At 65.2% G+C, this 22,656-nt stretch overlaps 1 protein-coding gene across 1 annotated transcript in view; it reads left to right on the top strand.

The window, feature by feature from the left end:
- The window catches only part of ABCA13 (ATP binding cassette subfamily A member 13), a 134,519-nt gene that overhangs the window by 101,793 nt on the left and 10,070 nt on the right, over positions 1–22,656 (top strand). The window contains exons 38-49 of the mRNA XM_054571313.1: positions 858–947; positions 2,965–3,034; positions 4,173–4,291; positions 5,321–5,408; positions 9,191–9,299; positions 13,190–13,244; positions 14,319–14,496; positions 14,720–14,835; positions 16,123–16,274; positions 16,846–17,104; positions 19,257–19,449; positions 20,671–20,780. Of these exons, the coding sequence (XP_054427288.1) occupies positions 858–947; positions 2,965–3,034; positions 4,173–4,291; positions 5,321–5,408; positions 9,191–9,299; positions 13,190–13,244; positions 14,319–14,496; positions 14,720–14,835; positions 16,123–16,274; positions 16,846–17,104; positions 19,257–19,449; positions 20,671–20,780 (1,539 nt within the window). The remainder of the gene's footprint in view (positions 1–857; positions 948–2,964; positions 3,035–4,172; positions 4,292–5,320; positions 5,409–9,190; positions 9,300–13,189; positions 13,245–14,318; positions 14,497–14,719; positions 14,836–16,122; positions 16,275–16,845; positions 17,105–19,256; positions 19,450–20,670; positions 20,781–22,656) is intronic.

Genomic DNA, 22,656 nt, shown 5'->3' with positions numbered 1-22,656 from the left:
TCCCCGAGGACGGCCACTCAGAGCATTTTGTAACAGGCGTGACAGGAGTTCTGGAAGGTGTTAGCCTGTGTTCTTCCATACACCCCATCGGGCAGATTTTTAATGAGTCGAAGGGAGCCCTACTCGCGGGGAGCCCGCCGTGCGGAGGGCCGGACCGCCATCTCCGCGTTCTCTCCAGGCGAGCGCGTTCTCTGCCAGCCGTGGGCTTCGCAGGCCCCCGCGCTGGGAGCGGTGCCTCGGTCCAGGGGGCTCGGTGCGGGCGGCCTCGGGCCCGGCCGCGCTGCTTGCGGCCTGGGCGGCTGGGCCCGTAAAGTGCACAGTGCGACTCACCGGGGCCCCTGCTGAGGATTCCGGACAAGAAAATGTGGTCCCAGGTCATTCATGCACAGAAACAAAAGTGCAGACGTAAGAAGCTGCCTCACTGCGGGGCTATGACGTGAGGGAGCAGAGTCAAATCCAAGCCGAGCGCCGATGCTGGGGTGTGTGTATGGATTGTAATGCAGTGACACGATGTAACATCACGCAGCCTTTGAAATTCATATTATAAAACGTGCAAACACACCAAAGATGGCCGAGGCGGTAACATGAAGTGAGAACAGCAGTGAACACCATGAGGGCAGGCGTGTGCACAGCAGTGCTCGTTTGTGGCAGCGAAACTGCTCTTAAGACACCTCTCAGCGCCCTCGCTGGCGGCTCTCCCGTAAGCGCTGCGAGCCCTCAGCCTGACCTGAGCTGCCAGGGGCCGTGCGCCCGGCACGGCCGGGCGGGGGCTTGCCGTCAGGCGGACCCTGGGCTGCGGCCCCGGTCGCCCGTCCGTCCTGATCGGCCCCCGCGTGTCCCCTGTCTCGTGACAGCAGCAGCGACGGCGATGACGCGGAGCTGGTCCCGGTGCTGCTGCGGGCGTTCGGAGACGAGGAGCTGCTCTGCCCGGACCGCGGCGCTGGCCCGTGAGTACCCGGTGCCCCCTCTGGCCGGAGGGCGGCCGCACCGCGGCCTGTATGCGCGTCACATGCTCAGGCTCCACGCGGTGACTGTGCGCCCGTGGACGGGGTAGCGCTGCGCAGGCTACAGGGCGTGGCCACCCGAGAGGGCCGGAGCTTGGCTGTGCGGTCGCCCCCCCCCCGGCCCCCGTCCTCAGTGAGGGAGGGGCTTGTGTCCTCGCCAGACCCACCGGTCCGTGGTTAAGGGCGCGCAGTTTCTGCGATGAAACCAGAAGCCGAAAAACTAGCAGCTAAATGTGACACATATATCAGGTGTTATTTATTTTTAGGGAAAACTTGTGCACGTAAAAAGTTAGCTGTAGGGTTTTTCTTTAATTTTTATTTTTTTTATTACTAAAGGGACTGAAGTGAGTCACTTCAGTTGAGGAGTGAGTTACTTTGGGTATTTTTCTCCTAGGGTGAGAATGATCACGTAGAGAGGGGCATTGAGTGAAAACGCAATACGGCGCATCCTCCTTGACAGGCCTTTCCCTCCTGCCGCGCGCGCCTGTGCTGCACGGGGCCCCCAGGGGCGCAGCGCTGCGGTGGGGTCCCGGCCGCTGTGGGGTGGCCCTGGTCTCGGGCGCGGAGCCCGCGAGGAAAGCAGTAGAGACCCTTGCGATGTGTTCAGGACAGCAGGGCGCGTTTCCAAGTTACAGATACAAAAATCCAGACAGAGACGCAAGATTGGGAATACCTTCCTTGAATTGATGACCACACGTTTTGCCCTGCAGTCGCGTTCGCCATTAGCTCCCGACTGCATAGCTATTAACAGTCTCGGTGAGGAGCAATTAATACAAAATTAATTACGCTGTTTCCCTGTAGCCGTCACTTGAAAAACAAAGTAATTTCTTAAGCTAAATAAAAGCTGCTCTGGTGATGCTTTTCCTTCCCTTCTGAAAGGAGCCCGTGAAAGCGCGGCAGCGGCGGCGGCGGGGACACGGGAGGGTAACCCGGGCCTCTGAGGGTCCCGTCCGGGCCCAACGGGGCCGCAGAGACGGGGCCGTCGGCAGGAGAAGACACATTTCTTCATCCAGTCCCTTAAGAGGAAAAAAGCAGAGTTAACAGCCAGGGGCGGCAGGACACACGCGAGGCCGTCTGGACAGCAGCGGAATGTCCGGGTTCCTCCCAGGAGCTGCGCGGGCCGCCCGCCGCCCTGGGCCCCGCTCCTGCCCCCCGGGCGCGGGTGTGGGCGTCGCCTTCACTGGGTGAGACCCCTGTGGTCTGATCTCAGCGTTGTCCTGTGTGGCAGCCATTCCTGCCTTTTCACGGTCCAGGGGCAGCAGGCCGGGCTGCGGGCGGCCCGTAGCGGTGTCACTGCTGGTGTCCACGTGGCACGGGCCGCGCCGGGTTCCTGAGGTTGCAGGTTGGAGCCAAGGTCTTCCCTTAAGACAGGGAAGAGGCCTCCTTGAAGTACCCAGTGTTGCTGGACCCAGTGGTCCCTCCCCTTCTGGCAGACGTTAGCGGTCCCTTGGCGGTGAACTGGGGGAAGCCATGTTCACGAGGGACCACGTGGCGCTCCGGGCGGTCTGCTCCAGGCGCCGATTCGGGGGGCACGTGCGGCGCCTCTGAGCCGCACCCCCTGCTGTGGAAGGCGGCGGGTGCTGCGGCGCAAGCCTCCCCTGGAATTCAGGGTTCCTCGTGAGAGGTGACAGGTGATTCGAAATTTAGAATGTGCTGAAGTTGCTAACTTCTCGAAACAACTGGAAGATTTGAATGTTTAGTTTCATTCTATAAGGCGGACGGTCTGGGGACTCCAGTGGCAATCCGTCTGCCGCGTTGGAGGTAAAATGGTCACTTTCCCACCATTCTTGCTAATGTTTTATATGTATGTTGAAAGTGGTAGTGAACTAATCCAATATTTCTGTTGAACACCAAGAGCCAGGTGGGCAGGTGCAAGGCGAACGTGCGCGCTGGGCGCCTCGGTGGCGGCGGGGGCGGCGCCGTGGCCTGAGCCGTGGCTGTTCTCGTGTCCCCTCTGCAGGGAGAGCCCCGCGTGCTGGCACCCGGTTCCCCTTCTCCGCCCAGGAGACCCGGCTTCCTGTGGCTGCCTGGTAGGTCTCAGGGGTGTTCTGGGTTTTTTTGTTCGTTTGCTTGTTTTTTTAAAATCTAAACCTCAAGGAACAACAACGTTGACTTCGTTTGTGACATGTGCCTTCGTGGTCATCAGCGAGCCTCTGACCCTTCGGTTTACTTGAGGAGGTGCTGCGGGGAGGGCTCCATGACCTAGAGTGAGCGCGTGCGTACCGCAGACATGCTGTGGGTTTCCCAGCCCTGCGCCTCAGCACGGGCTTCACCCTCCCCTAACGTGGAGGGAGCGCGCTCGCCCTGGGGAGGAGTTTCCTGCGTTTGAAGGGGCTGACAGTGCTCTTGCCCCATGATGACGTGTGAGCCTTCTGAGCCTGGAGCGTGACGTGGAGATGCCACCCGTCTCGTCTGAGGGCGGCGGACTCCCGGGGGGACCTGGGGGTGGGTGTGCCTGTGGCGAGCAGGGCCGCAGGGCTGCAGGGCCACGGCCCCTGTCCGCAGAGGGCGCCTGCTGGGACCTCTTCGCCAAACGGATTGGATTCGTCCCCGAGGAAAGCTCCAGGGGCGGCCGGCGCAGGCACGGGCCTGCAGCGGCCGCCGGGGAAGCCGGGGAGGGAGGTGGGGCTTCGGAAGCGGACGGGGAAGGTCCGGAGCGTCACGTCCCACAGTCACAGTCTGTCCCACACGTCCCGAGTGGAGAGGGGCGCCCAGCCCAAGTCCAGCAGCGCAGGGGGGCGGCCCGGGCCCACGGGGGAGGAGCTGTTTAGTTTCTCCTGTGGGCACGTGGGAAAGAACACGCCCCACGGATTCCCGCGCTTCCCGCCCCTTCGCTGAGCCGCCTCGGACTCTGCCCGGGGTCACCGAATGCAGGGCCCCCAGGGGAAACGTGCCCCTCGGAGGCCTCACAGACCCGCCCACCCGTGCACACAGCCGGGTCCCTGAGGTTCCCAGACGGGAGAGACCGCAGAGGCCCCGCCGGGTTCTGATGGGGTTCTCAGACGGGGGGCCCTCAGGGGACTGAGAAGTCAGAGCACGTAAACGGCCGCGGGCAACTTGGCAGAAGTCGGAAACCGCGGAGAGTCACCCTCGGAGGTGACGTCAGTGAAGCTGCTTGTGGGCGGGTTGCAAACGGGCGTCTGTCTCTTCTCTCTGGAACAATGACAGGCCTGCCCGAACGCCAGCACCAGCGCCCCCGCCCTGACCAGCCGCCGGGGCCACACGCTGCTGGACCTCTCGGCCTCCCGCCTGGAGGAGCTCCTGCTGCTGCCGAGCGACAAGCCCCGGTGGGTGCCAGGCGGCCGCTGCCCTGGGGAGTCTCTGCCTGCGAACACGATGCTCTTAGGATGGGAAGGGCGTCGTGGAAACGCCGTGAGCGCCTGGGGGGCGGGTGCTGGGCCCTGACTGCCCGCAGCCGCTGAGGAGCATGAGAGCCAGCGGGGCTCGCTGGCCTCCCGGTGGCGGCTGTTGGGCTCTGACCCGGGAGTGCGCGGAGCCTCGGGGCGCCAAGGCGGGCCCTCGTGTGCCGGGACTGGGCTGGTGTCGGGTGTGCATGGCCCCTCCGTCCGCATCCCTCCGGTGGGTGGACGGGTGAGTGAGCCGAGCCCTGGCCGCCCTGGGACCCCGTCGGGGCGCCTGCGGCGAGGACGGCGCAGTGGCGGTTATGCCTTCAGTCTCCTCCTGCCAGGCAGTGGGGAGTCACGGGCACAGGTGCCCTGACGTCTAACGTCCGATGTTTTCGGGGGCTTGCCGGTGCAGGGACCACGCGGCCCCGGGTGCAGAGGGAGGGAGAATCCCCCCCAGGAAAGTCCCACCCAGCTGGGTGGCAGATAAACCGCCAGACTGACCGACCACAGCCAGGGTGGCAGTGGCTGCAATGGTGGGCAACGAGGGCGTCGTGAGGACCCCAAAGGGGAGGAAATGGGCGCTGACCGCTTGCCCGGGCCGCCTTCCCGTGCAAGGCCCTGTTCGTGCTCGTGCTGGAGAGGCAGCGTGGGGACCGCGCAGCGTGGGGCGGGGGCTGGTCTGTGGAGAAAGGGCCGTCCGTCCGTGGGGACAGCGCGGGTGCTGGTCGCATGGCCCGTGCCCTGGGCGGCCTGTGCTTCCGGACGAGGTGTGGGCCCGCGGAGCAGCCTCTCCAGGCGGCGGCCGGCAGGCGCAGCCCTCCCGGGCAATTGCCTGTGCGGGGGGCCTGTCACGCCGCTGGGCGCCCGCCCCTCTCGGGCGGTGTATGTAACCAGCGCCTCGGGGAGGGCGCCCTGGGGGCTGGGGGCACGCGCTCCGGGTGCAGCGCTGACCCGGGCTGCTGTCCCCAGGCTTGGAGGCTGGTCCTTCGGCGTGCGGGTCCCGGATGCCCTTCTAGAGGCTCGTGCAGCGGGGTCTGAGCGGAGGAGCCTGGCCAAGGTAACAGTGTTCCATTTGGTTTCCTTTCGCTTTGTTTCGTTGTTGCTGGTGCAGAAAGCGTTAGGGAAACTGGTACCCACGTGCACCGGGTGCAATCCCAGTGTGTGTTTCTGGGAAAGAAGAAGTTACCTGCCCAGGAACCCTTGAAGGAGAAATTAGTTTTCCTTTTGACTGCACAGCCCGCGGTCACTGTTTCCATCGGACCCAAATTCACCTAACGGACCGGAAGCAAACAAGAAGGCGGTTTTCAGTGACGTCCACTGTCAGCACCGCTGTGAGGGTCCCGGTTCCCTGGGGGCAGAGCCCCTCCTCCCACGCAGGCCCTGACGCCGCCTCCCCCGGAGGCCACCCACCCGCCCGCTCGCCCGCAGGCAGGCAGACTGCAGCCCCCGGCCGGGCTCCCGCTGGGCCTGCCGGCACTGCCGCTGTGGGTCGGGGTGGTCCCCATGGTTTGTGTGTGGAGAGGGGGCGCGGGCGGGGGTGGGGGAAGATGCCTGTCCCCCAGCAGGGCCTCAGGAATGCTGAGTCAGCGCGGCCTGCGGGTGGGGACGAGCGGCAGAGTCCACGCTGCCGTCTGGTGACTAGGAAACGGCCTGGCATCGTCCTGACTTAAGAAAGAAACGGGGAAAGAGCAGGTCGTGGCAGAGTGTGGCCGCTTGTCAACTCCTCACGCCGCGCATGTGAGCCCGGAGGGCAGGGCCCCTGCCCCTGGCTCTGCAGGGGGGCGTCCATCTCGCCTGGGAGCCCGGAGAAGCCGGTCGGGTCAGGGCTCGTGGGCTCGTGTGTGCGGCTTACTCAGCGAGACGCGGCCCCTGCAGGGGCGTTTCACACGCCCCGCCACGGGAACCTCAGTGTTCATGCCAGCGGCGCAGCCCTGGGGGGAGGCAGGCTCCACAGGCCTGCTCCACAGAGGGGCCCCGGGGGCGCGCCCATCCCTTGCGGGCGGCGGGAGCGCCCCTTCAGCCGCAGCGCAGGCGAGGAGCGGCACCGGACTCAGAGCCTGGCAGAAAAATGGCCTAACGTGCAGTGGCTGGTTTTTTGAACACAGGATGCATCTGTTACTAGAACATGCCTGGTCAGCAGAAGGAATCTGTCCATTTCTTCTGTTCCCGCCTTTTCATCTGCACTCACTCCACCTCACGCTCGTAGGGGGCTGCGTCTTGGCTGGTGTCGGCCGGTGGCTGGGCGTCCCTACGCTCAGCTGCAGGCTGTGCCTGGCCCGCGCGTCCCCTCCCCTGCTCCCTTCCCTGTGTCGAGATCAGCCTTCTGTGCTGATGTGGGTCCGTAGGGGCTTATGCGGTTTTGATGTGGCTGGTCCGAGACTGTCCAAAGCTTCGGGGGATTCTTTGCCAACCTCCTGTACAGAATTTTTATGAGCTTATTTGGGCCAAACTGACTCCATGCTGGGAAACAGGACCTCAAATATCTCGATGCCCTGGCGAGGAGCCCTGCGCGGTGCCTCGCGCGAGTTCGCAGTGACGGGGTGCGCAGGGGAGGCTGCGTGGAGGTGGGAGAGTGACGGGCGGGGGCGGCTGCCGGTTACCGGGACCACGTGCTCCGTGGGGGCGGCTGCTCCCCGAGGCCCCGGGATGGGGGCCTCCCAAGGACTGTCACCCTGGATGACCAGCAGGGCCGGCTCAAGGCACCAAGGCACCCTTCAGTGAAGAGGCGATGTGCCTGGGGCGTGACCGCCCATGACGAGCTGTCCAGTCACAGTGTGTGGCCATGTGCCCGTGGGGTCACGTTAGTTAGACTGATTCCGGCCCCCGCTTCTCATCCTGACAGCTGCTTGGCACGCACTTTGCCGGGCACAGCAATGCACAGAGGCTGGGTCTGCTGGTGGGTGAGCTTCCCCGCCCCGCTGCCCCCGGCCCGGGCACGCCTGAGCCTGGTCCTGCCTGGGCCGCAGGGCACCTGGGTCAGGAGTCCCGGGGGCGGCTGGCGGGACGTCGCGGCGCACTGCGGCGCTCGCCTGCCGCTCATCGCCAGCCGGCCTTGCCCTGGGCCTTTCGGGCACCATTTTCATCATCTCTTTGAAGATAACACAGAAAATTTTCCCAGGGAATAGGCTTCACGTGAATCACATTCATTACACTGTAGAATGTCGCTCAGGGAACCTTCCTGAGTTGTTTCCTGCACATCTGGAGTCTTTCTCTTGTTTCATCGAAGTGCCGGTAGACTGTGCACTTTGGAGAAAAGACCCTCTCCCTCTCCCTCCTGGGGACTGGCAGGTGTCCTGCCCTGGGGGAGGTTCAGGTGCTGGGACCCCCGCGGAGGGTCCTTCCTTCCAGCGGCTTCGCTGCTGTCCTGGGAGACTGTCCCTGGTGACCCCGACAGGAAGGGCCCGCCTCGCGGCGTCACGCGACGTCCTGAAAGGGGGGCGCGGCCGCCTCTGCGTGTCGGTGCCGACCGCGCACGGGTGTGTAGGCGCAGGTGGGATCCTGCCGCGGACCCCCGCAGAGCTGACCAGGGCTTCCGAGAACCGAGCCTGGGGAAAAGAGAGAAGAACCCTCCTCCAGAGGGCCAAATCTTAAATGTTAATTTTAAGATCATCATAAACACCGTGTTGCCTACGTAAAGACTTTGTAAAATTTCTCCCAAATAAAGGCCAGTTCTTAGAAGTGCTGCAATGAAGTTCAGGAACATTTCTGACTCTGTTCCTTGAAACTTCATCCATCAGCCAGTCAGCCTTTAGCAGGTGAGTGCCGACAGCAAACAACGGCACGCTATTCGTGCCGCCAACAGCACGCGCCCACTGAGCGGGTGGCCCTGGGGGCTCAGCCTGCTGTGGCCTGCGCTCAGCCAAGGGTGCCGGGACCCTGCTGTGTGGACGGCGCCTGGACTAGGCTCCGCCCCTCCCGCGGACCGTGGGCCCCGTCTCTGCGGCCTCCGGGAGCGTCCGCCGTCGCCCTCCGGGGCCAGGTGTGCAGAGGACTTTGGAAACGTGCCTTTTGAACAGCTTCCCACTTCCTGCCCAAGCGGGGCCGGGCACCCCGGGCCGTTGGCCCCCCCACGGGTGGGTGGCCCAGTGGGGCGCTTAGGTCTGGGCCCGACTCCGCACAGCGGTGGCAGGTCGGCCGTGCGCAGAGAGCCCTAACGCTGCCACGGCTGGGCCGACCGGAGGCGGGCTGTTCGCGGGGTGGGCTGCCCGCTGACGGCGTTAAGGCTTCTGCCGTCGGCGCATGAACTCCTTCACGACGCTTAGAGCCTTCCACGGCGAGACTGTTCTTTAAAAAGTCTCCTTGAAATACTGCTGTCTTGGAATACGGACATTGATGGCTCGGTCTGCCCTTCTCCACGGGCCCCGTCCCCACTGGAGCGCCCGCCTGTCGGCCGCCTGGCCCCCGCCACCCGCCTCTGTGGTGGGCCCGCCGCCTTGTTCTCGTGCTCAGCAGCGTGCAGCTCCATTTATTTTGAGAAGTAACGTCCCACACTCGGTTATTAATTTGAAAGTAATCTCTTTTTTTTGATCACTTTCCCTGCTTTTAATTTGCAGGTCAAATTTCATTACTTACCAACTGAGAGAGAAAACAATGATGGGTTTGGGTTCTTTTTTCACTGTGAGAGTATAATTATAGAGAACACCCACATTGGTTCTGGGGGAAATTAGTCTATTTTTAGCTGTAAATTACACGCTTGTGATAAACAGAAAGTGAGCAGACTGGGGCAGCCGCCTGCGTGAGCCGGGCCGAGCGACCCCCGGGCCGTGCTCAGGTGCCGCGGAGGCTCACGGACCGTGGCGGGGGGCGGCGGGCTCAGCGCTGGGCTCCCTCCCGTTGCAGGTGTGGTACAGCCAGAAGGGCCTCCACGCCCTGCCCTCCTACCTGAACCACCTCAACAACCTGCTCCTGTGGAGGCTCCTGCCCCCCGCCCGGGACTGGCGACAGCACGGTAATGCCATTGGCGTGCGTGGTGGCGCGCTGCCCTCCGAGGACGGCGCCCCTAAGGGAGAGCGGAAGGGTCTGGAGCAGGGCCCCACGGGCCGTGACCAGGCGGTCGTTTCCGGCCGCGGGCCCGCTCGCCTGTGCTTGTGCTTTGCCTTCATTTGTGTCGCTACGAGGCTTTGCCTTCTCCGCACGGCAACTTGTCCGTCCGACCAGGGGCGTAGGGGGTCTGAGGGCTCGCCCCCGGGCAGGCGCTCACGTCACACCGCAGCCGGTGAGCTTCCTCCACCGGAGGCGCCGGTGACAGGCACCTGCGGGCCGCCCTGGTCACCGGGAAGGTGAGTGCCGTGGTCCCTTCTCAGCAGGTGGACGGATACAGAGGATATGGGGCGTCTTTCAGCCACAAAAGGAAAGGAACCTGAGGCTGAAGGCAGTAGGGACGCACCTGGGGCTGCGCTGCGCTTCCCAGCCTCTGATGGGGTCCCTGTCCCCTTGGCTTAGTGGCTGCTTCTCTCCTCCCACCATTCATTCGCTTGGTGTATTTTCTAGATGTTAACACTGTGTTAGATCATTAAAGCAATTAGCACTTTTTCAAAAAGCCCCAGGTGAGGCTATGGGGATGGATTTTAGGGAGAGAAAGTGAGAGAGAAACATCCCTGTGAAAGAGAAACGCGATCGGGTGCTTCCCGCGGGTGCCTCCCCCGGACGGAGCCTGTGCCCAGGGCGGCGCCCTCGCCCCCGGAGCCCCCGGCCAGGCCAGCCGCGGGCGCTGTTTCTCGTCAGTCGTTTACAGCCCCTTCGGGAATGGGAACGTAAGCGCTTCACAGAAGGTGCGTCTCTCCCAGAGGCCTGTGTGTTTCCCAAAGCCCTTGCCCGTAGGAGGCGCGCAGTGTGCTCGGTAGACAAAGGCACTTCGGGTGTGACTGCGCGGTCCCTGCAGGGGGCGTGACTGCCGTGGTCAGGCATCACGGGTACTTGGGGAGACACACGTGTTGCAGGAGGAGCACATCCGGTAGAGGCGGCTCGAACTGGAGACGAGCGGAGGACCTGCCATCATGGGGGACGTGGGACCAAAACTCAGATGAGCCACCTCACAGATGGCAGGTGCGCAGCAGCAGGAGACCGCAGGAGATGCAGCTGGCGCAAGACTTGTAAATGCGGAAGCTGATTCCACCCCTTCCCACGTTGCTGTGGGCCAGTTCCTAGAAAGAAAAGCCAGAGTATAAGTGATAAGAAAAATCAAACAATGAGAAATGATTTCAGTGTTTTCAAGTGCACGTTTTGAAACGTTTCTGAAAGCCTTCGGGCTGAGGGGAGGGGGAGCCGAGAGAGCTCCTAGGCTCGCGCGCGGTGCCGACGCCCAGGCCTCCTCCGGGACGGCCGGCCGGGCTCTCTGCTGCCGCCATGGCCCCAGGTCCCACCACAATGCCGGCATTGGCCACCTGCGATTCAGAGCTCACGTGACGTGGTTGAGGGAAGACCCAACGCAGAGTTTGTCCACTGCGGCCCTGGGAGCACAGCGAAGGCCGCCAGCGCGGAAGACGGGCGAGCAGGGATCCAGGCGGTCAGGGACGGCGGCCTCGCCCTGCGGCCAGCGGCGTTTGGCCTGAAGAAGCCACCGCCTCTTCGCTCCGCCTAGAGCCCTCCCCGGCGCCCCTGCCTCCGCCCCAGCCCCAGCCCTTGCGCAGGAAAAGGTGCAGCCCTCGCGCAGGAAAAGGTGCAGCCCTCGGTCTGCGCGCTCTCCCAGGTTCTGAGCCTGCCTTTCCAGGCCAGCCCCTGCCTCAGGCACTGACGACACGTCCGTTCCTCGCCCCGGACAACGCTTCAGCCCTGTGAGGGCACGCTCACGCTCCCCCGTGCCCCCGGGCTGGGTGCGCACGTGTGTTTTCAGCCGGCCAGTTCCGGGTGTCTCCTGCGGTCCTGAAATCACACACTTTGCAGACCGCCACGCAGCCCCGATTCCCTGGATGTCCTCTGATCGGGGCGCCTCATTCCCCTACGCAGCCTGGAGCCCCGCACAGCGTGGCGAGTGCACCCCCGCTGTCTGCCACACCCGGCAGGACACGGGCCCCACCAGGCAGGACCTGCGCGTTTATGAGCGCCCTCTGAAGTCCTTCAGCGTCTCTGCAAGCTCCTGGCGGGGTGGCGGACGCTGTGTGTGAATCGGTGCTTCAGCAGAGAGCGGCAGGTCCTGTGAGGGTGGGGGAGTCGAGTTCAGGGAGGGACAGACGGGGGCGGGGGGTCCGGGGGTCCAGGTAGGCGAGGGGTCACGGCCCCGCAGCTCAGCTCACAACAAGCGGGTCAGCCAACCCACAACCAGGGGACCAGGCAGAAGCCTTGGCTCGCGTGCCGGGCCTGGCGAGAACGTCAGGGCAGCGCTGCTGCTTTGTCGGAGGGGCAGCCGGGAAGCTGTGCAGGGCAGTGGCCGAACCCGGGGCTCCTGTCCTGCTGCCGGGAAGGACTTGCGTCAGTGTGTGGCTGAGGCCCGGTGGGAAGACAGGCTGGAGCGGAGGCTGGAGGCGGGGCCGTGCAGGTGGCCGACGGACGGGCACCCAGGGCCTGGCGGCAAGATCGCGGGGTGTGTGGAGTCCTGGTACCGCCCCAGCTCTGAGCCTTTATTTACACTCCTGTTCACCCCACGGTGTTTCTGTGAAGACTCAGCACGCCCTCCGAGGCGACGGGAAACCCAGGGAGCCAGGAGAAGAGGGACGTGAAGGAGTGTCACGTGCCCGGAGCTCGGGCACCCCGCCTGGCGGGGCGTCTACGTGCCGGCCCCAGACCAGGCCCCTCGCGGGGAACAGCCGGTCAGACGGGGCGGCGCCTGCCAGCGGCCATCCGCCGAACCACAGCCCGGGCCTGAGCCGCGGAGCGGGGCTTTCCTGGGCGGGCGCGCCCGCCTTGTGACACCGTCAGCGGCCCTTGTGAGCAGCCCTTCCGGTGACGAGTCGGTGTCAGTTTCTCACCAACGCACTAGCTCAGAGGAGCAACAAAGCCAAACAAAACAGGCCCCAGAACGAAGTGGGACCCGAGCAGTGCTGCCCCCCCCCGCCCCCGCCCCCGCCCCCGGCGCGGCTGGGCGTGGAGGTGGGTTTTTGAGTGCTGACCTGGCTTCCAACACATCGCCCCCTTTGGAGGCTGTGGTTCAGCCTTTCTGAGCCTTGGATGTCCTTCCTACGTTGCTTAGGCCAGCTGTTTTCCACCGTTTTCAGGACACACACAAACTAATCACTAAAATTCTGCAGCACACCGACAAATGTATTTTTTTGCCAATCTGACAAAAATACGTATAATTTGATTTAAAAAATAATAATAATAATAATAGTAATTACCTACCTTTTAGCTCCAAAGTGACTTTTTAAAAAATCAGATGCCAATCCTTGCGTATAAGGATTTCTGGTACCGAGAATTAACCGATTGGACGCAACCTTATTATCAGCCGTGACCAATATGCTGCAGCTCTGTCGTATGACCTATGTATTTATATTTATGGTGCAAGACGGCGCCGCACGGACGGCCACTGCTGTGTGGGCTGCTGTCATTTTATCGCTGGACCCTCTTGGGGAGAGGCCCGTGCCCCTGACTGGCAGGCAGGTGTCACATGTGTCAGAAAAGCTCACAGCACACGGGTTGAGAGTCGCTGCCTTAGGCCACGGGATGAGTCTGAGGCTCAGGCAGTCGAACGTGTCCCCGTGTTAGTGCCGGCTGTCGTGCATGTCTTGCATGTTGGCACGTGCCGGTTCCGTGGGGTGTCCTGCTCCTGCGCGCCGGGGGTGCCTGCCGGGTCAAAGCAGGCAGGGAGTCCCCGTGGGCATGGGGCTGCGTGGCTCGGTGGTGGGCTGTTGGCTGGCCGTGTGGGGCGGGGGCTCACGGGCTCACTTTCCAGTTTGTCTCCCGCAGGAATAACGCTGTACAGCCACCCGTACGGAGGGGCTTTGCTGGGCGAGGACAAGATGTGAGTTGGGGGACGGGGCGGGCGGCCTGCTCCGGGGCGGAGTCTGGGGGCCGCTTGGGGGGATCTGAGGCTGCTTCTGCACGTGCCCCGAGCGACGTCGGCACAGAGGGTCAGCGGCACCGGCTGGCCTCGCTCACAGAGTGCGCGGACGGTGACTGTCACGTGAGGAGGTGCGCTGGCGGGGGGCGAACCAGCGAGCGTGCCGCGCAGCCGCCTCTCTACGCGGAGAACGTTCTGAGGGGCTGATGTCCCTGAAGTCACGGGACCCCACGTCTTCCAGACAAAGCGCTAAGCGCAGCATTCACCCGGGGACATGCCTCCTTGGGAATGTCTCAGACAAGGCGTCCAGCGCGGCCTGGGTGGCGTCGGGGTGGGGGGTGGGGTCCAGTCAGCTCTCACCCTCTCAGAAAAGGTGACACGCCTCTGCCTCTCTTCCCGTCTTGCCTCTGGCAAGCTCGCCCCGGGCCCGGGGTTCTAGGCGTGGCCTGTTGTGTTATGAAACGAGATGTGGCGGGTGAGGAGGCCGCCTTCCCGGCGAGGGGGCGTGGTTGGCTTGGGGGCGACGTAACACCCCAACTAAGAAGCGATCACAAACGTGCGCAGTGCATGTTATTACAAACACCTTGAGCCAGTACAGAGTCTTTTTGGTGTTTTGAGGTTAAATTCAGAGACGGGCCAGGGGCGTGAGGAGTGGTAGCTGGCGCCTGCCCCGCCTCGGTGTGGGGCTGTCCGGTGGGGCCCGGCCTGGGCAGGGGCCGCGACCCCACAGCTGTGCCCTGGGATTCTGTCCCCGTATCGGGGTCGGGTTCAATGGTCACGAGTAGGCTTGGTGACAGGCAGACTCAGAAGTGTCCCTCAGCTCTGCACCCCTCAGTTCTGTCCCCTATAAACGGGGACCAGTAACCTATGACACCAAGGCCTTTGAGGGGTGCGAGGCGGGGAGGGGGCCGTCTCACCCTCAGCCCCGTGCTCCCCTCCGGCCGCTGTCACTCACCGTCCGCTGCAGGGAGGGGCCTCGCCCCGCCCCCGGCCGACGCCCTGCCCCCCAGCTGACGCCCACCCTGCTCCCCGCAGCCTGGAGAGCATCCGCCACTACGGCGTGGCCCTCTGCATCGTGCTCGGCGCCTCCTTCCTGACGGCAGCCGTGGGCAGCGCCGTGGTGCGGGACCGAGTGACCGGGGCCAAGTGGCTGCAGCACATCAGCGGCCTGGGCCCTGGCACCTACTGGTTCGCCAACTTCCTGTTTGACATGGTAGGACCTGGGGCCCTGTTCCTGTGCCCCGCGCCCGCCATCTGTTTACGTGTGTATGTGTGCATTTGTGTGTGTGGTGTGTGTGCATGTGTGTCGTGTGTGGGTGACTTCCCAGGGCTAAGTCCGTCACACAGAACGCGTGGCGTGCAGAGTAAATATGCTCAGATAGAAGCCGACGCGTGTCCCTCGATGTCACAGGACGCTCTCCTTTTCGCTCCCCCAGCTTTTCTACTCGGCGTCCGTCGGCCTGTGTGTCGTGGTCATCGTGGCCTTCGGCCTGCCGGCCTTCACCTTCCGCCAGAACCTGGCGGCCACGGCCCTCCTGCTGCTGCTGTTCGGGTGCGTGAGGAGCCGCGCAGCCACTTGGTGGGGGCTGTTTTTGGAGGCAGAAGGCCCCCGGTGGCTCTGGACCGCTGGGGGCGGCGCGGTCTCCTCTCTTCCCAAGCGATTGTGCGGCTCCTGTGGGGGCCGCCCTTGCGTGAGACGGGCCGGTGCTGCGAGGCCCGCGGAGGAGGGGGGGCCGGTGATGGGGCGCGGGGCCCCTGCCGCGCCCCGGACGGCCCTCGGCTTGTCGCAGGCGCGGGCACCCGGGCACGGTTCCCTCCGTTCTCCCTGGGACGTGGACCGGCGCCCAACGCGCCGCCGTGAGCCCCAGCACAGCCTCTGAGGATTTTCCCTGAGCTCCGGGTCTGGCACGTGCCCCTCCCCTCTGGCGTTAGCAGTTGGGAAATGTTTTGTCTAACGTTTATCTCTTTTTCTCAGAGAAAAATGCAAAAGCAGAAAAGCGCTTTTATGCATGTCTCATTTACATGCGCTCAGTAGGACCCTCGCCAGTGTCCCGAGCGGGGTCCTCTTGTGTGCCGCACGCAGGGGTCTGCGCCCAGGCTGCGCTGTGAGGGGTTTGCGCGTAGCAGGGAAAGGACTCACGTGCCAGTGCGTTATAATTTAAGGCTCTTTTTTTAGCCAAGCTGCCTGCTTTTGTTTAAGCTACAGGATATCAGTGAAATGAATTTTACACAAATCACAGTTATGTCAGTGACCCAGGCTTTTTCAGAACATTTCGGGGACAGGGCTTAGGTGAGAAAAGGTCACACCATCGTTGGGTGAGTCGACGCGTTGGCAGATGGATGGGGAGGGAGGACAAGACGTTTTTGGGGAGCATTGACATAGCCACTCCCCAGCCGGTGGCCTTGAAAACCCGAGAGGGGTAGGGGGCGCCGAGGAGGCGCACGCCGCGCCGCCCGCCAGGAGCGGACTCCGGAGCGGGAGCAGGCTCTCCGGCCCGGGCTCACGCCCATGCTCACGCGGGGCTCGCGGGTTCCGCGTGCTTGAGGCGGTCAGTTCTCACTGCCACCAACAGGTATCATTCCCGCTTCCGGGCCCAGGGCAAGGCCCCCGGAGAGGACTTGGTGGCCTCCCTCAGGACGGCGGAGTTGCGCGTCCAGGCCCCCGTGTGGCCGGGTGGGGACCCCGCTCAGTGGTGTTGGCCCCTCAGCAGCCCGGAAAGCTGCTCCCCGCGCGAGGAAGCCTGGCCTGGCCCGGCCAGGAAAGCCTCGTCTCGCATTCCGCTGTCAGAGACACACGCGTCGCGGGGAGACAGACGCGCGTCTTCCCCGGGCCCCCCAGGTACGCGATGCTGCCGTGGATGTACCTGACGTCCGGGGTCTTCTCCAGCGCGGGCGCCGCCTTCGTCTCCCACGTCTCGCTGAGCTTCGTCTTTGGCCTTTGCACCCTGCTGATGACCACCATGCCGCGGCTGCTGGCCATCGTCTCCGGGGCCCAGGTCTGCGCCCCGGCGCGCACGTCCCAGGCACTGACTCCAGTGCCATCCTGAGGGCTGGGCCAGGCTGGACGGCGGCCTCTGTGTCTCCCCCGTGAGGCTGCCGCCGAGCCTGCCCACCCTGCGCCCCTGTGCGTTGGGAAATGACCGAGACGTAGGGGCCAGACCTCCCTGCTCTGGGGCCGGAAGCCGCAGGGCAGGCTCGGCTGTGGTGCTCAGCGCACTTGGCGGGCGGCCAGTGCCCCGCCCCCTCGGGCCCCTCCACGCGCTGTCAGTTCTGCCGCCGTGTGGCGCGGGGGAGCGGCCGTGCCCCCTGCTGGCTCCTCCCGGGCGGCTGCCTCCTGGCCTCTGTGGCTTGACTCTAGAAGGAGTTGCGTTTCTGCCTCCCCTGCCCCTGCTGCTCCCCGTGTCCCCAGGGGAAGGGACTCCGACCTGAAGGGAAGGCTGTCGAGTCAGACAGTCTGTGTGGCTCACTAGCCATCTGGGGGCAGCGGGGACACGGGACCAACACGGAGAACTGGACGCTGTGACGAGCCCTTGAGGTGACTTCTGCCCTCTCTCTGTCCCCACGCGGAACTTGCAGGACACCCACGACACCCTCAAGTGGGCCTTCACGCTCTTCCCCCCGTTCTGCCTGGGCCAGGGGCTGGTGGAGCTCTGCTACAACCAGATCAAGCACGACCTGGCGCTCAGCTTCGGCGCCGACTCCTACGTGAGCCCCTTCGAGATGAGCTTCCTGGGCGGCATCTTTGTGCAGCTGGCCGGCCAGGGCACGGCCCTCCTGCTGCTGAGGCTGCTGCTGCACGGGGCCTGGGTGCGGCGGTGCAGGTGCGTGCCGGCTCGCTGCCCTTGGAGGGCGAGGCGCCCCCCCGCCCCCCCGTGCAGGCTTAGCGTGTGCAGACCCCGTGGGCGGAGCTCCGGGTCCTCTCAGTGGTCGGGGGGTGAGTCCTGGGCTCCAGGAGGGACGGCGTCGCAGGCGCGGCTGCGCTGTGGGGCGAGCCTCTGCTGTCTCCTCGTCTCCGGGGGCCTTCCCGCTGTGGATGCTCGGGGCCCCTTGCGTTTGGACGGAGGCGTCTCCAGGGAATTTGGATGAAAACGTAGCTTATTTTTGTGGTGGGGTGGCTTCCCTCCCAGAAGCCGGTGTGCACGGCACCTCCGGGCCGGCGTGTGCTTGCCCTTTGCCAGGTCCTGTTGCCATTGACGCTGGGTCTTCTCTTTGTTAGAAGCCGGTGGCTGTCGGGGGATGGGTGTCGGAGGGGACGGTGTCGGGGAGCAGTGTCAGGAGCCTGTGGCATACAGGCGTCTCTGCGGACCTAGAGGGTGGTTGTTCCACGTGCGCTGGGCCCGCCTCCTGCCCTGCTCCCTGCCCGGCGCGGGCCCCGCCTGGGGTCCTGCCGGCCTTCGGTGGTCTGCTCGGAGCCGGGCCCGTTAGACGCGGAGCCCGGCACGCCCCTGCCAGGCGGGGTGGGCCTCAGAGTCCTCGCTCCCGGGCCTGCGGCAGGACCTGGCGCTCTGCCCCTGGTGCGGCTGGGCGGGCGGGTCACGTGGCCGGGACGGCGGTCCTCTGCTGCTGTGCCTGCACGTGACCCCTGGACGCTCCTGCCGCACCTGCTGCCCGTCAGGCCCCTGGCGTGGCTGTCGGCTGGTGGGCGGCTCGCAGGCAGGGTCCCGGGCGCGGCGGGAGGAGCTGCGCTGGGTCGGGGTGGCGCGACTGTCAGGGGGACCCCGGTCCGTTGCCGTCCCCCTGCTGGGATCACGGGACCTTTAGGCAGGTACGACGCTTGCCCACGAGCCCTGAGGGCGGGCGCTCCGGACATGAGACGAGGGGTATTTGTAAAGCTCCCCGGCGACTCTTGATGGTGGGAGGGCCGGCCCTGCCGCCGGGGCGCCCTGGGGCGGGTCCTGGAAACAGGCCGGCAAAGGTCCCGTTAGGGGGGCAGCAGCCTCCGCGGGCGGGCGGGCGGGCGCAGTCCCACAGGAGAGGCGGCCCCCGTGCGTCCTCCGGGCTGAGCGCCCTGCGCCTTGGCGAGGCCCCGCGGGGCCGCCCGTGCTCTCATCTCCGCTGATGGGCTTCCCATGCTCTTGCCTGTCACCTGCATGGGATCATGGAATGTAAAGAGCTGACCCGCGGGCCCGTTTTCCCATCGTCCGTGTTGTCTGCTGATTAACTTACTGTTCACCTGCTGCTGATTTCAGGTACAGAACAATAGCACAGGGAAAGGACCCAGGGGCACGGGGCGCTGGGGGTGTGGGTGTTTTATTCTATTCTAGGTAGCTGCTCATTTGGATATAGTTTAAGAGACAAGAAATTGTCAAGTGATTACAGAGCCCCCATGTACCCCTCATGCAGTGTCTCCTGGTGACACTAGACAATGGGACGCAGCGTGTAACAACGCCGCGTGGACAGGGCCTGGGTGTGGGTGTTGGTACAACGCTCGCTTCGCGGCCTGCACCCGTCTAACGATCCCGGCATCGGCAGGTGCTAGCTCGGGGGCGGGGGGTGGTGAAACTCACCTGAAAGTCAAGATGCACCAGGTTGACAATCGGGAGGAGGATTGAAAAGCGAGCAGCTCGGGCTTCTGAGTAAACACGTTAGAGCTGCAAGTGGCGCTGGAGCTCGCTGGCCAATGCTCGTTAGACGTGGCCCGGCGTGCGCGGCACGGTCACAACGTTGGGCGCTGTCGCCGCCGGCGGACTCGGTAAGCGGCCCGTTCGCTAGCCTTACTCAGGCAGCGCGTTCTGCAGGACGCCCTTGGGATGGCCCCTCTCCATCCAGCGTGAGTCCGGCGCGATGTTATTTTTTGTGCGGTGGAAGGCGGGGACAGGGACCCTGGCCGGTTGGCCGAGGGGGCGGGGGCGCAGGCTGGAGCCGCCCAGCAGCGTCTCTGGGCCTGGCCTCTGTGCGACCGACCTCCCACCCTCCACCGGAAGCCTCCGGCCCCTTCTCCCGGGGGTGACCTGACCCGACCCCTCCTCCCAGGCGCCGCTCGGCCGTTCAGGGCACACTCACGCCCTGCAAGGACATCGACGTTGAGAAGGAGCAAACCCGGGTGTTGAGAGGAAGAACCGCCGGGGACCTGCTGGTGCTGTGCAACCTCAGCAAGAGCTACTGGAGCTTTTCCAAGCGGAGCACGGCCGTGCAGGACGTGAGCCTGGGCGTGCGGCGAGGGGAGGTGAGGCGGCGCCTGGCCAGGGGTGGGGGCAGGCGAGGGGCGCCCCGGGGGGCCTCCTGAGGGAGGGGCCTCGGGGGTCCAGGGTGAGGGTGAGGCTGATGCAGGCTCTGCTTTCCCGCTCCTGACGAGCGTCGCTGTGTGACTGCTCGGAGGCCGAGGGTCCGTGGGTGACCGAGACGCTGGGTGCGCCCCTGTCCCTCTAGGGGCACCCAGGCCCGTGGTGCTGCCTCAGAGCTTCAGGTCGCAGAGGGCAGCCGGGCAGGGCCTCGGCATGGACCCCGTCAGCCCGGGCCTGAGCCCTGAAGGACCGGCGGGCGGCTCAGGGGTGCGGGGCCTGACGGAGCAGCAAGGACCGGACAGGCTGGGGGCTCGGGGGGCCCGAGTGCCGGGGCGGCAAACACCCCGCCGAGGGGACGGCGTGGCTGTGGAAGCAGCCGGGGAGGCAGGGCGGCCGCTGTCATCCAGAGGGACGGGGTCTGTCCCGCGATCGCCGGTGGGCCTGGCAACAGGAGACCCTCCACAGTCAGTTTCCTGCGAGCCAGGGGCCCCGAGGCCGGCCAGGGTCGCGGACAGGGCGCTGGCCGCCAGGAGACGGGCCCTGGAAGGAGGCGGGCCAGCACCGCCCCCGGCGCCCCCGCCCGGGCCCTCCAGCGAGGGGCGGCCCACGTCCCTGCTGGGGCCGGGTGGAGCCTGGGCCTGGGCGAGGGCGCCGGGGGCGCTTTCCACAGGGACGCGGGTCCGGGTGGGACCACGCTGCTGACCTACACGGAGTGCCCGAGCCCAGAGCGGGCGCTGCCCTGTGGGCCGGGCAGCCCAGCCCGGAGCCCTCTCGGCGGGGGGTGAGGGGAGGGGCGCGGGCCGCGCGGACTGTGACAAGTGGGCGGAGGGCCGAGAACGCCCGGCCGGCAGCGGGGGCGCTGGAGCCCGCCGGTTGGCCCCAAACAGCTGGGCCGGGAGCGCGCGTTCCTCGCCGTCGCCCTCACGTGTCCCCTCCCAAGCTCGGCACACGCGAGTTCCCGCGTGCGTCAGGTGCTGCTGGCACTGTGACGCGTCTGATGCCACGACCGTTTCAGAAGTCCCCCCGCGTCCCCCCGCCGCCTTGTACAAACGCTTGCGTTTGGAAGCCCACAGATCTCACAGAAACGCGGCCGCCGGATGGGCTGGGGGCAGTGTTGCTCCCCATCCAGTCTGACTGCCATCTCACTTGCCTCCCCCGCTCAGTGCTTCGGGCTCCTGGGGGCGAACGGGGCCGGGAAGACCACCACCTTCCACGTGCTGAGCGGGGAGGCCGCCCCGACCGCGGGACACGCCGTCGTCAGGACCCCGACCGGGTGAGAGCCCCTCCGCGGCTTCTCCGCCCCTGGAGCGGCAGTTGGGCCGGGACCCCTGTCCCCACGGGACGGACGCCTGAGGACGTCGCCCCCCTCCCAGCGCGCCGTCGCGGGTGCTCCTCCTGAGCGTGGGTGAGGCAGCTCGGCGCCGGGTCGGGGTGCTGGGCAGACGGGGCAGGAGGCGCGGAGGGGCTGGGGCGTCCTTGCCCCTTGCCCCTGGCCCGGTTTCCGAGGGCACCGGCGCCTGGCCGCGCTCAGTGGCGAGGGGCCAGAGCCTGCTTGTCGGGCTGCATTGCTCCAGCTCGCTCTGCCGAGGCCGGCGCCTGGCAGAGTTCCCTGGGCCGCCGGGCCGCCGGCCCCTGTGGCTCCTTCCCCGGCCGCCCGTCCCGCTGGCCCTGCTGTGCTCCGGGGTGGTGACGACGCCGGTGCTGCATGAAGACCCCGTGCCCTCGCGTGTGGAAGTCCCCTGCACCAGCCCCAGGCCAGCGCTCCTCACTCGAGGACTGACCCGCTCCCGCTTCAGGGAGGAGGGCGGGGACGCGGGGGCTTGTCTGCCCACCTGGCTCCGCGCTGCGGCCGAGCCCCAGGGCCGTCCCTGCAGCCTGCACCAGGCGGCCGCTGCCATGATGCGCGGCTTGGCCAGGTCGGCGGGCGAAAAGTCCGCACAGTTGGAGGGGATTACGGTCGAGAACGGCCCGCAGAGTGAGCGCGGCCGCTGCGGGTCCGTCCTGCGGGTCAGGCTGCCCCGGGCCGACTCGCTCGAGGCCTGTGCTGCTGATTTGCCTGCGACCGTAGACCTGAGGAGGTGCTTTTGTTGATTGGGTGGTGGGTTTTTTTATTTTTTTTTTTGGTAACTTCTCTATTTACAAGTACAAAAGGACAAAATAATCAGAATTCAAAAGGAAACAAAAATATATGGTTAATTTTCTCATCCCTGGGAGGCTTGGCTGTCTCCTTTATAGTTTCATTCTATCGTTTCTAAAATAATTGGAAAATGAAATTCAAATAGCTGTTCTCAAAAGCACGAATGAATTTCCATTTTCCTGATGGTCTGCAAGTCCCTTATTAGACTGCATGTCTGTGTAATTAGTTTAATTATAACTAAACCACACTTGCATTAATTATATTTTTAACCTTGGTTATTTGTAATGTTAATTGGACATTGGTGTTCGAGGAGTTAGATGAGCAGCGAGGACACCGCTGAGCGCAGTCACGGGACGGCTGGCGTGGGCCTCCCGGACGGGCACGGTCGGCTCCGCCCCCCGTGCGCAGCGGCCGCCTTCCCTTCGGGTGGCGCTGTCGGGGAGGCTGCTGTTTCCTGGGCCCGTCCACCGGTGTTTGTGACGCACGTGCCCAGACGAGAGGCTAAGGCACGTCTAAAGGGCAGATTTCAACCTGGCCTCGCGGTCTCACGCACGGCCCCGCGCTCCTCCTCGGGGACAGCGCTGTGGCCTCACACAGAGCCTGTGCTGGGCCGTGTGCACCTGGCCTGAGGGTGCTGGGGGGGTGCCGCGCCCCGTCTCCGTCCTCCCTGCCGCCGCCGCTGCCTCGCTGCCGACGCCCTGTGATGCTCAGGCTGGGCCCCCGCACCCGCAAAAATCAGTGCTGCTAACCATAGCCATGACTTCCGGGGGCTCCACCGGTCACCGCGTCCTGCTAGGAGCTCGGCCTTCTGGTTGCCTGGATCCTGCGCCAGCCTCGGGGGAGGAGCCTGAGGCGGGAGGAGGGAGCGGCCCGGCGGGCAGATCTCAGGGGGCGGCGGGGGCGGCGGGGCGGGGGGTGCGGTATCTGCCGGCCCGAGGCCCCAGAGGGAGGCGAGGACCCGGATCTGCAGGGTGGCCGTGCAAGGGGGCGTGGACTTCGCAGGGGTGTCTTT

Source organism: Pteronotus mesoamericanus, unplaced genomic scaffold (assembly GCF_021234165.1).
Source record: "Pteronotus mesoamericanus isolate MK-2021 breed Mesoamerican mustached bat unplaced genomic scaffold, CSHL_Meso_final contig_220, whole genome shotgun sequence".
NCBI lineage: Eukaryota > Metazoa > Chordata > Mammalia > Chiroptera > Mormoopidae > Pteronotus > Pteronotus mesoamericanus.
The sequence above is the reverse complement of the archived record's forward strand: the minus strand, read 5'-3'. Positions and strand labels throughout refer to the sequence as shown.